At 35.7% G+C, this 12,225-nt stretch overlaps 1 protein-coding gene across 1 annotated transcript in view; it reads right to left on the bottom strand.

Moving 5' to 3' along the window:
- Positions 1–11,359: 11,359 nt before the first annotated feature.
- The window catches only part of LOC117694996 (uncharacterized), a 352,556-nt gene continuing 351,690 nt past the window's right edge, over positions 11,360–12,225 (bottom strand). Inside the window, 1 exon segment of the mRNA XM_076918452.1 lies at positions 11,360–11,823. Within this exon segment, the coding sequence (XP_076774567.1) occupies positions 11,459–11,823 (365 nt within the window). The 3' untranslated portion in view covers positions 11,360–11,458.

Below are 12,225 nucleotides of genomic sequence, written 5' to 3'. Positions count from 1 at the left end.
TCAAAACTGCTTTATCTATGTACCACAGTTAGTTGTAACTATTTTACCATTTATTTCTTTGTTCTCTTCTACTTCTATATAACAAATTAATGCATAGAGAATTATCAGTACTTCCTTGGTTTGTAAAATAATCTGTGTTTATGAGACGATTTGTCTTTATTTAACTATTATTATTCATAGTAGGGGAGTATTTTGATAATGATTATTTTAAAGACAGTATTCTAATTTTAATTTTAAAAAATTACTTAATCTTTTGTTTACACTCCAGATTTTTTTCTCCCTCCTGGTCCACTCTGACTGTTCCACATTCCATACTTCCTTCCCTCCCCCCCTGTCTCCATGAGGATGTCCCCAACCCCCACCCTACCCTACCAGACCTCTAAACTCCCTGGGACCTCCAGTCTTTTGAAGGTTAGGTGCATCTTCTCTGACTGATACCAGACCTGGCAGTCCTCTGCTGTATATGTGTTGGGGCCTCATATCAGCTGTGTATGCTGCCTGGTTGGTGGTCCAGTGTCAGAGATCTCGGGAGTCCAGGTCAGTTGAGATTGCTGGTCCTCCTATAGGGTTGCCCTCCTCCTCAGCTTTTTCCAGCTTTTCCCTAATTCATCCACAGGGGTCAGCAGCTTCTGTCCATTGGTTGGGTGAAAATATCTGCATCTAACTCTTTCTGCTGCTTGTTGGGTCTTTCAGAGGACAGTCATGGTAGGCCCCCTTTTGTGAGCACTCCATAGCCTTAGTAGTAATGTCAGGCCTTGGGGTCTCCCCAGCACCCCTCCGCCAGCTGGATCCTACCATGGACCAGTCTCTGGATCTTCTTTTCTTCAGGCTCTTCTCCACTTTTGTCCCTGCAGTTCTTTCACACAGGAACAAATATGGGTCAGAATATTGACTGTGGAATGGAAGTCCCATCCCTCACTTGTGCCCGGTCTTTCTACTGGAGGTGGACTCTACTAGTTCCCTCTCCCCACTGTAGGGCATTTCATCTAAGGTCCCTCCCTTTGAATCCTGAGAGTCTCTCACCTCCCAGGTCTCTGGAGCATTCTGGAGAGTCCCCATCCCCACCTCCTACCTCCTGAGGTTGCCTGTTTCCATTCTTTCTGCTGGCCATCAGGGCTTGATTCCTGTTTTTCCCCAATACCTGATCACATTCCCCTCTTTTCCTCCCTGTCCACTTTCTCTCCCAGGACCCTCCCTTTTCCCTCCTGTGATTGCTTTCTTCTCCCTCCCAAGTGGGATTGAGGTGTCCTCACTTGGGCCTTTCTACTTGTTAACTTAAGATGAAGGAGCTGGAGAGGGAACTGGTGGAGCTGAGGGGTTTTGCAGCCCCTTGGGGGGAACAACAGTGTCAACCAGACAGATTCCCTGGAGCCTCCTCTGGACCACCACCAACCAAGGAGTGCACATGGAGGGACTCATGACTCTGGGCATACATGTGGCAGAGGATGGCCTTGATGGACATCAGTGGGAGGAATGACCCTTGATCCTGTGGGGGTTAGATGCCCCAGTGTGGAAGAATGCCAGGGCAGGAAGGTGAGAGTGGGTGGGTGGGTGGGTGGGGGAGCACCCTCATGGAGGCAGGGGGATGGGGGAAGGGGCAGAGGATTTCCAAAAAAGAGACCTGGAAACATTTGAAGTGTAAATAAAGAAAATATCCAATAAAAGAAAAAAAAACAGTATTCTAATTTCAGTGGAATACTGATGCCCTAACCACCAGTCTAGAAAAAAATTAGGTCCCTTTTGAACATTGCAAAATATTCTGTTGAAGGAATAAGAATAACTGAAAAATAAAAGCAAGAATAAAATCAATGTCCTCACCTTATTTTTGCTTTACATAATGCAAAAATGGAAGAAACATGCCTTTAAGAAAAATCAAGTCAATATGCCTCCTCCAAAATTACTAATCTTACAGCAATGAGACTGCGATTGAATCCAAGACAAATGATTCAAAAGAATTATTGTAAATTTAAAAATGAATCACAGAGGACACAAATCAAGTATTGAATTCAAGAATGAGAAAAGGAAGTCAATATGGGATACTACGAAAAGGAAGTCAATAAACACACACTAAAGGAAAACCAGACTGAAACACTACAAATGAAAAATACAACTTGAATGAAAATTTCTGTAGAAAGCTTAGCCAATAGAATGCATTGGGGTTTTGGGTGCAAGGGGAAAGGGTTGTCTCTGAGACCAACACAGTTTGTGGGAGGCAAGAAGGTAGTTTGGTTCATTGAGATTCCATACCAGTGTTGGTTCAAATTTCCAGAGTCTCATACTGGATCATTTATTTTAGGCATATTTAAGCTCAGAACAATTTGGTGACAAGTTTCCTGGTAATAACTCAATCCCATGTGTATAATAAAGTTTAAGAATACAAGTCTGTAAGCCCCTTGAGGCAAATGCCCAGGCCCTGCCTCTGATGACCTCCAGTAGTCAGGTTCCACCCATAAAACATTCTAAAAGGGTATAAAGGCCAGATCCAAAATCTTGAGATGCAAGTGGCCAAGATCCTCCCTACAGAGTAAAAAGCCCAACCTTAGAACTTGAAAACCCACCAGTCCTCGAGCTCAAAATCCCACACTAATCCATGAGCTATTCTCAAGATTGTGACTTGAAATCCCACCAATCTTCACCCTGGAAATCTCCACCCTGAAAAAGCCAGGGACACCAGAGGAAGGACTTTGATAAAAATACTTGAGTTTTACTGTTTGCTTTTTCCAGTTCTTTCCCAGAGGCACATATAGTCTTTTTTTTTTTTTTAAGGATAATTATACACAGGGGAAAGTAAACAATCAGACTTTCTGGGGTCTAAATGGTACTGGTTCTGAATTGACACTGGTTCCCAGAGAACCTAAGAAACACTATGGCCCTCCAGTTAAAGCAGGGGCTTATAGATGTCAGATGATTAATAGAATTTTGTCTGAAGTCCAACTCACAGTAAGTCCCGTGGGTTCCCAAACTCATCTTGTGATTATTTTCTCAGTTCCATAATGTATACATTATATATAGATTACATATTATATATAATATATAATTTTGCATATATATGATATATAATATATATCATATATATGATATTATATATCATATATATGATATATATAATATATATAATACTATATATATATATATATATATATATATATATATATATTTATTTATTTATTTCTCACTCTGGTTCCCTGATTTGTGGAAGAAATGTCGAAAAGGTCAAATGGGAGCCATTGGACATGCCTCCACCAGGGAAAATGGTGAAGTAAAAACCAACATTGCATATATGGAGCAATTGCAGGCATTAGTGCCACTATCAAGGACTTAAGATATGGAGAGGTGGTGGTTCCCATATCTTCCTTTAACTTTCTTATCTGGCCATTGCAAAAGACAGATGGATTGTGGAGAATAACAGGTAGTGACTCTGATAGAACCTGCTGTATCTAGTGTGTGTCCTTACTTGAGTAGATTAACACATCTCCTGGTACATTGTATGCAACTATTCATCTATTAAATGCCCTTTCTTTGTATCTATCCTTGAAGACTACCAGAAGGAATTTGCTTTCAGTTGGCAAGACCTGCAGTTTATCTTTACAGTTTTCCCTCAAGAATGTATTAACTTTCCAGCCCATGTGATAACTTAGAAGTCTCTTTCATAAAATATCACATTGGTCCACTGTATTGGCAACATTATGCTGATTGAACCAAGTGAAGAGAAGATAACAGCAACCACTTTGGAATTGTTGGTAACACAGTCACATTAGAGGATGGGAAAAAAAATCCAACCAAAATTGAAGGGCCTTTTACTTAGGTGAAATTTTTAGGAGTCTTCTGGTGTTGTGCATACCAAAGTATTTATTTTAATGTGAAGGACGAGTTGTTTCACTTAGCTCCTTCCTCACATAACCAAGAAAACACATTTCCTGGGCTGTTTAGATTCTGGAGATAGCACACTCTTCTCTATACTGTAGCCCATATACCAAGCAACTACGAAAGCCGCTAGCTTTGAATACGCCTGGAATAGAGGACTTTTCAATAGGTCCAGTCTACTGTGAAGGATGTTTTACTACTAGGTCCATATGACCCAGAGGACATCATGGTACTTGAAGTGGCAATGGCAGATAGAGATGATGTTGGGGGCTTTGGTAGGGCCCCTGTAGGTTAATCAGAGGATATCTTTGGACCAAGACTCTGCTATCATTTGCAGACAACTATCCTCTTTTTGAGAGATAGCTCTGGCCTACTACTGGACCTCAGTAGAAACTGAACACTTGACAATGGACCACTGTGTTGGTCACTTTCATGTCAACTTAATACAAACTATAATCATTAGAGAGGTTAAAGCCTAAATTGAGAAAATGCGTCCATATGGTCCAGCTGTAGGCAAGCCTGTGGGATATTTTACTAATTACTGATTGATGGGGGAAGGGCTAACCCATTGTAGGGGCTATCCCTGGTCCTTGATTCTATAAGAAAACAAGCTGAGCAAACTCTGGAGAGCAAGCCAGTGAGCAGCACTCCTCCATGTCCTCTGCATCAGCTGCTGCCTCCAGGTTCCTGTCCTGTATGAATTCGTGTCCTGACCTCCTCCAGTGATGAACAGTGATATGGAAGCATAAGCCAAGTAAGCCCTTTCTTCCTCAAGTTGCTTTGACCATGGATTTTCATCACTGCAATGCTAACCATAACTAGGACAGCACAAAGCTTTTAATTTTATTTTTCAATACTTTGGGATTCCTTACTCTTTCTCTAAAGCTCACTCTTGCTACCATGTGGCTGTCTGGTGCCTTGTGGTGGACCTACATGCTGGTATGTCAAATGGCATGGCTTTTCCATTTCATCCTCAGGGAAGCTGCTGAGATATACAGATTTCCTGCCCCGTTTTTTGTTCTTAAACTAATAAAAATGTTAAGCTAGAAAAGAAATAACTCCACTAAAGCACATAGAATGTCATATAGGTCTTTATATAACAACTGAACTTAGATGCACATTAAATTTGAGAATCATTGTACTAGGAAAAACTCTGCGTCATCCAAAGTTTAAATAGAAACAAAATGTAGCTTGATTCTTCTCTATGATTTCACACTGGGAAATTTTCTGTTTTCTTCAAGAAAACATTCTCTTGTACTAATAGGTCAACATTTATTCATAAGCAACTTTGAGAGTCACATTTTCTAAAAATGAAGGTATTGTGATTACTAATGACTGGTAGAGTAGCTTTTCATGAGCACTTTTCTTATTTACTCCATTTTCCAACTACAGTGTAAATTACAGAAGTTTATGGACAGAACTTGCTGAGCACAAAAGAAAGATCTATAGAAAAGTTATAGCTGAAATCCTGGGTATGATAGAAGTTTGTGTTTTGCATTAATTATAAGGTTTAGTTTACACATGAATATGTTGAGTAATAGGCTACTCACTATTTAAAGTTATTTTTAGTCAAACTGATTGTCATTGTTTTAATTTTCTCTGTTTTGTGGGGCATGGAGTATGTTCTCAAGTTTTCAAATAACTGTATTTGTATTTTCTTGGCTTTATTCATTTTTCTGTTTGTTTCCAAGAAAGAGTTTTGAGACTGCATCTCACTAGGTCATCTTGGATAGCCTGGATTTCACTGTATAGGCCACCAGGCTGGCCTCAAATTCACAGAGGTCCCCTCCAGTGAATCTGGTGCCCCCCACATGCTGAGATTAAAGTGCACCACAATGCTCAGCTTCTTTTTTTTTTATTTTAAAAGTTCTGTTTTAATTATGTTTCTATAGGAAATGTTTTTAAAAGAAATAAAAACAGAAAACACAATATTTGAATGCAGATGACACGATTTATTGAAATATAAATTCACATATGAAGTATTTAAAGCAAAAGACAATTTCAATTCAGGAAGAAATATATTACTTTCACTAATGTGTCAAATATTTATTTTTCCAGCAGATTCACGTACTAGAAAAAAAAAGAGCAAATTTCAACATTTTTGCAATGCACCTTACACATCATTGTTATGTATTGGAAACTTGTGAGAACAACACAAAGGCATTAACCATCAATAAACTTTACCAGACACAAAATATTAACAAGGTAGTTGGCAGAAATATAGTATAAGAAAATGACATCAATCACAATTAGTATCACAATTTACTTGAGAAGAAAGAGAAACAGCTGACACTTATAGATTACATAATTTAGAGTACAAGTCTCAATAAGATACAGATACAAAATTGAAAATACTTAGGCAAAAACACCATTATCCAAGAGTTGAAATTTAGTTTTTAAGATGTAAGAGGGGGGAGTGAATTGATATTTTTATTTCTGTAGCATCAAACACTTCTGGTATTCTAGTTAATAAGATTTGTGCAGCCCATGTTACAGAAGAGTCTGTATTTGCATCAAGACAAACTGAATTTTAAAGAGATTTTGAACATAAATGAAACAGCAAAATATTTATACAAACCAAAGTTTTCAATGTGTAAAGATGAAGATTAGCTGTCTTGTTTTTATTCACAACTGATTCAGACATTAAAGTCAATGTCTGAAATCTCCAAATTCATGTTTGCCAACCTATCAGAACTAACGTTAGGTTTATATGATAGGTCCAGATTAAGATTAAGTAATATTGGAGTTGAAATAAAATACAAAATCATCCTTTCAGTGTAGTTAAGAAAAAAAATATTATGGCTGCAAAAACTGTCAGTGATTAAATATAAGTGCTGCTGCTGCTATAGAGATTTCTTTCCAGACAGTTTCTGTGTGTCAAATACAAACAGAGCAACACTGAAAAAAAAAGTCCCCACCTCATGCCAATATATTTGGATAAGATTATGTAATAGAAGGAACAGCTACTTCAAATGGTACAGAATTAATATAGTTTTTAGTTTTTAACATAGCCTCAATAAATATATGGTGAGTTATGCTGCAGAAATAAGATTGATTTAGCAATTTAGTTTTTAAATGGATACCACCCCTCTGTAATATTCTTTATTTGAATTTTAAATTAGTAAGATATTAAAATACCTGTTGTGAATTTTACAAGATTAGCATAATCATATAGAATGAGCACCAGGAGTTCTAGACTCTAGTGCTGCAATATTTCAACCCCTGAATAAATAAAAAGCTCACATCAATCTACACCACAGTTTGTTTAAAGATACAATACAGGCCAATTCACATACACCACATATATATTATGATATCACCTTGAATGGTGTTTTGTTTAAACATACCAGAATAAATATTTATTAAACAAGAGAGAAGTCAAAAATGGCCAGCAAATAATGGCAGTACACATTTCATAAACTCAAATACAGCATCAGTGTAAAATGGACAATGTTTCACCATACTAGTGCACTTCACTGTCCAGTGTTTCTTTGAAAATAAAATCCAGTTGTTTCCTTCACTTTCAAAAGGTGGAAATTTACACTCACAATAAATATTAAAGTCATAAGCATCAGATAGATTTTGCTGATTTTAGACAGATTTGTTCTCTAGTCACTGGTGATAGGTGTAGAAAATGAGAAATAAAGAGCTACTAGCCTGAAACAGAATGAATGTCCTAAGAACAAACTGAAACACTCGGTTGGAGTGTCTGATGAGTGTGAAAGCTGGGGAAGGAGAATGTGTAGAGGTGGTTGGATTTTTTTTTTTTTACTGAATTTTGATAATAGTGGGTGTTTCCAAATTGATACGACTTAGTGAAAATTTTCTTGTTTTCAAATTTTATTCTGCACTGGCATTATGTTGTACTGAAATGTTAGGGTTTAAGAAAGAAACCTTAGAATCTATTATTTTATAACATTAAAATCCTCAAATATATGTGTATTCATTTTTGAATGACTAGGTATATTTATAGAGAAATTATGAAATTTAGTTAATATCATCATGATGATCTTCAAAAAACATTGAGCATCTGGGTAATATTAACTATTGTTACTTTTGTCATAATTTAGAATTAACTGTAAGTTAAATGTCACTGCATTTTATAGAGAATTTTATTTGGAGATGATCTTTTATCTTACTCTAATATATGTATAAGTATAAAGAAGTTGGCTTGTAAATGAATATTAGTTGTTTAAGATAATGGAAATCTACTAAAGGTGAGTCATTTTAAAAATAAACTCTTAAAATATTATTTTAATAGCAAAAATATGCTCTAGGTAAATTCACAAAGTGCATCTTTTCTTGTTTTCCATCAACATATTTTACAATTTAGATAAAGTTGGTATTTTATGTCCATTTATTTTTCTCAAAGAGCCTAAAATAGAATGTTTTCATAATATATAATAAAAGAAAAAATGGAGGCTTTCAAAGTCATTCAGTGTATGCTTTCATAATCTTTGAAAGTCAAGCATAAGCCATCTTATTTTAAATATCAAAGAATTTTGGTATTCTGGCCCCTACATTTTTGCATCATCATTCCTACCTGGCTGTTTTAATATATGGATTTTTATCTTTATAAATCAAAAAAGGGTATCAAATAGATATTTTTACTTTTCATGGTGTTTACCTTTAACTTAATATTCATTCCATCATGATTCCTGAAGGTCAAAACATGGGGAGAATTTATGCTGGATTGGAATTTAAGGGTTTAGGTGGGGGAGATCTAAGAGAGGGGGAGTAAGGGTATGGCAGGAGTTGGAATGAATCTCAGGAATCTTGAGAGAAGTGATGAATTGGGTGGAGTGAATATGTGGAGAATATCACTGTGGAATCAGATGGGGAAAGGGGGAAAAGCAGAGACGATTCTCAAAACTGTGTAGGGACAGGGAAAAGAGCTAAGTAGGGATGAGGTAAGGAGGTTACGGAAATGGGCTGGGGATAAGGGAAAGGATGCAGTGGAGTTGGTTAGCTTGAGGAACACTTATAGAGGATTAGTGTATCTGAAGACAGTATAAACATTAGAGTTATTCATTTTATTAACTAATGAAATGAAGAGTTTCAAAACAGCAAGTAATAAAAAATCCTCTTAAATAATAATTCAGAACTTTATTTAATTTAAAGCTATAGTTTTATTCTAATTTTGTTTTCTTAGATTTTCTTTCATTTTCCACAAAAATTTGTCTTCCACATCAGTGAGGCTCTCTGCTCTTGAAATATTTACTGAAAAAGGCACATGTACTTTTTAAAAGCACTTTGCTATATTTTGGATTTTTACTTCTAAAACATACATAAAACTTAATGATCAGATGGAAATATTATATGTAATTAATTTTTGTTATGAAGTGTTCTTATTGAAAAAATATGGTCTTTATTCTTTTTTGTAGAATTCTGATATTTTTGAGTGACTTAGAGAATTAATTTGATATGGAGAACCCTAAGAAGATAGGGAGAAATCTTGGAAAATAAATAATGATGTGCTACTGAACATTTGCCCTGCTCAGTTCAATAGATACTAACAGTATTTAGAAGAATAAAACCACTCTCACGAACTGTTACAGGATTAAGAATCATTTTCTTAGACCATCTTCATATTTGATTCTTTACTTGACAGTTTCATTTAATTTCTTAAAAATTGAAAGAGAAGCAGCTGGCCACTGTACACATAGTTTAATATTTAAATTTTAAGCCACTAAACACAACATCCAAAAGTTATATGGATCATGAGGAATAACACTCACATAGCAGGGTTTGTTGATGATGAAGTTGGTGTTTTCATGACTGTCTTCAATTATATATCAGTGTTATATATAATTGAACCAAATTTTGTTTACTGTCTTTCTTTCTATTTGTTTTTGATAAACATTAGTTCTCAGTAAGTTATTTCTCAGCTTTTACTGACTTGTTAGTTTTTTTTTTCATCCACAAGGTGGTTTCCTTTGAAACTTAGAATGCAATAGTTGTTTTCTAAAGTCAATACGACAATAGAGCATATAGAGTAGACTATCCATTAAACAAGGTGATCTGTCAGTTTGGTTTTTATTTTATTCTCAGTAAAGTATTGGCAGTAACTTAAGTACGGCAGCCTGTATCCTTCTGTGATTTCTGTGGTTTTGCTACCCTATGTAAAACTCAGGTGACTCAAGCCTGAAATGGTATCCCATCTTCTGGGTTGGTAAGAAGTAGGAGAAAGACTCTCACTACCTTTCCTTATTTTCTGAGGCCAAAACCCTGGTTCATAAAGCACATGCTGAACCATGGGGAGTGAAGGGAGGGAGGCTAGCTAGCCTCTTTACCTCCTTCCTCAGAGGCCAAATAAATCTTTTAAAAAGGCAAGAGTTTGCCTTCAGACCCAAGATTACCACCCCTTGCACTATGTGTTAAGGCACACAATAAGGGGTTAGGTGGTAACCTATTCTTTAAATTGCCCTTGGTATTGTAAAAACAACAGCAACCATTATTCAGGAAAGTTTAAATTTTAAATATACAAATTGAATAGTGGCCAAGTGCCCTAAAACACAGCACAAAATTTATTTTAGGTACAACTATGAATACAATAGCAGGGTTTTGTTTGTAATGAGATTACCTTCCCAAGTAATTTATCAGTTAATCTCATTACCTTCTGGTAATATTTTATCTTAGAAAATTGGTGAAATAAATGTTCCACAAAGCCATATTTTATAGATAAACCAGGTTGGGTAATTTTAATACTGGGCTGATCATCTGGGCCAATGAAATACTTTCTTCATTTTTCTGGGAAGAACATTCTATTCATTCATCTCATAAAGTACTTCAAGAATTTCTGTCTTCTATCCTGAATCTTCTTATGCAAATTGACAGAGTGGTTGGGAAAGGTAAAAAATTAACTTCCAAACCAAAACTACGGTTTTCGCATGCAGTGTTTTAGGCATCGTGTGGTGCTGCTACTGTTGTCTTATATTTACATCACAACCATGTATGCTATTTACAGTTCTACAGTTAGTTGTCTCCTTGTATTTTTAAGGCTTGCTTTAAATATTTACAATTTTGCCGTGTATATGTCAGAAAACAAATAGGTATATTTAAATACGTTTGTTAGTGAATGTTTTTCCAGATGTCTTTTTAAAATAGTTCACAGAAGTATTGTAGTCAAGAATCTTTTGGCAAATCTCCTGGATTCTTAGCTTTCAGTCAATAAATATCTTAGACATTCATTAAGCTAGACTCATTAAAATAAATCTCAATACCTCTGAGATCATTTTCAGTTTTCTATCAAAGTATCCAAGAAGATCTGAAATTATCAGGAGAAATTGTCATTTTAAAGTTACTTAGTATTTTGTTGAATGAAGTACACTTCTACAACACACTTCTACAAACAGATTACTCTGTATATATTTGAATACTGCATATAGAATAAACTAGATAGGTACAATCTAGTTATATCCCATCTAATAAACCATTACCTTAGGTTTGTTTGGTGATTACGTTCTTTTTGTGAATTCAGAATTTAGATGTCCCATTTAGCATTTTGAGTTGTCAAGTTTGTACATGTCTGTTTTGATGTTAAGTGTCTTTGTTTGTTTCTTCAACTATCAGGATTGCTTTGTAGTGTCAGTTTTTACAACTGGTGTTCACCTATCTTTGAGAGCTCAATAAGTGGAGAGGATACCATACTTCTGGAAGGTCTACCACTGTTGCCCACGTAAACTTCAAAACCACTGCCCCTGGGAACTCCAGTATTGCCTCTAAGAACTTGAGGATTATCTATGGGAATTCCAACATTAACCATGGGGATAGTATTGACATTACTCTGGGGAATTCTCATATTGCCTCTGGTACGTGCAGAATTATCCTCAGGAATTCCAAAGTTTCCTTGAATTGCAGAATTGTCAAATCTTGGCATAATGGGAAAATATTCTCCAGAATGTGATGGAATTGGTCTTTGCCAGGGTTCCTCCATGTCGTGTCTTTTCTTGATATTTTCTAAAGACACAAAACAACAAGTTTATAAGTAACTATAAGATTGGCTTCTTTTTTTGTGAACAAGCTGTGATTAAGAATGAGAGGTGTATTTCTAAATTTGATCTCAGTTCAATTACCTCAAAATGACATGGTGATTTTACCTCTACATATAACCATTATTTATCAATTACACTTTGGGATGCCAAAGATGGACAAAGGAAAATGAGTAAATAGTTATATACCAGAAGTTTTGGCTGACTAGAAAGTAGAGGCAGAGAAAGAGAATGAACTATAATATAGTGAGAGAAGAGCTACAAGCTGAAATTCTTTGAGGAAAAAAGGTTTTTAGTATGCAATTTTATTTTTTTGGTAGTATGAAAAATTAATGCAATTAGGAATTTAATGGGAACAAGAAATTAGTTA

Source organism: Arvicanthis niloticus, chromosome X (assembly GCF_011762505.2).
Source record: "Arvicanthis niloticus isolate mArvNil1 chromosome X, mArvNil1.pat.X, whole genome shotgun sequence".
Taxonomy (NCBI): Eukaryota; Metazoa; Chordata; class Mammalia; order Rodentia; family Muridae; genus Arvicanthis; species Arvicanthis niloticus.
This window is presented reverse-complemented; position numbering and strand designations above follow the sequence as displayed.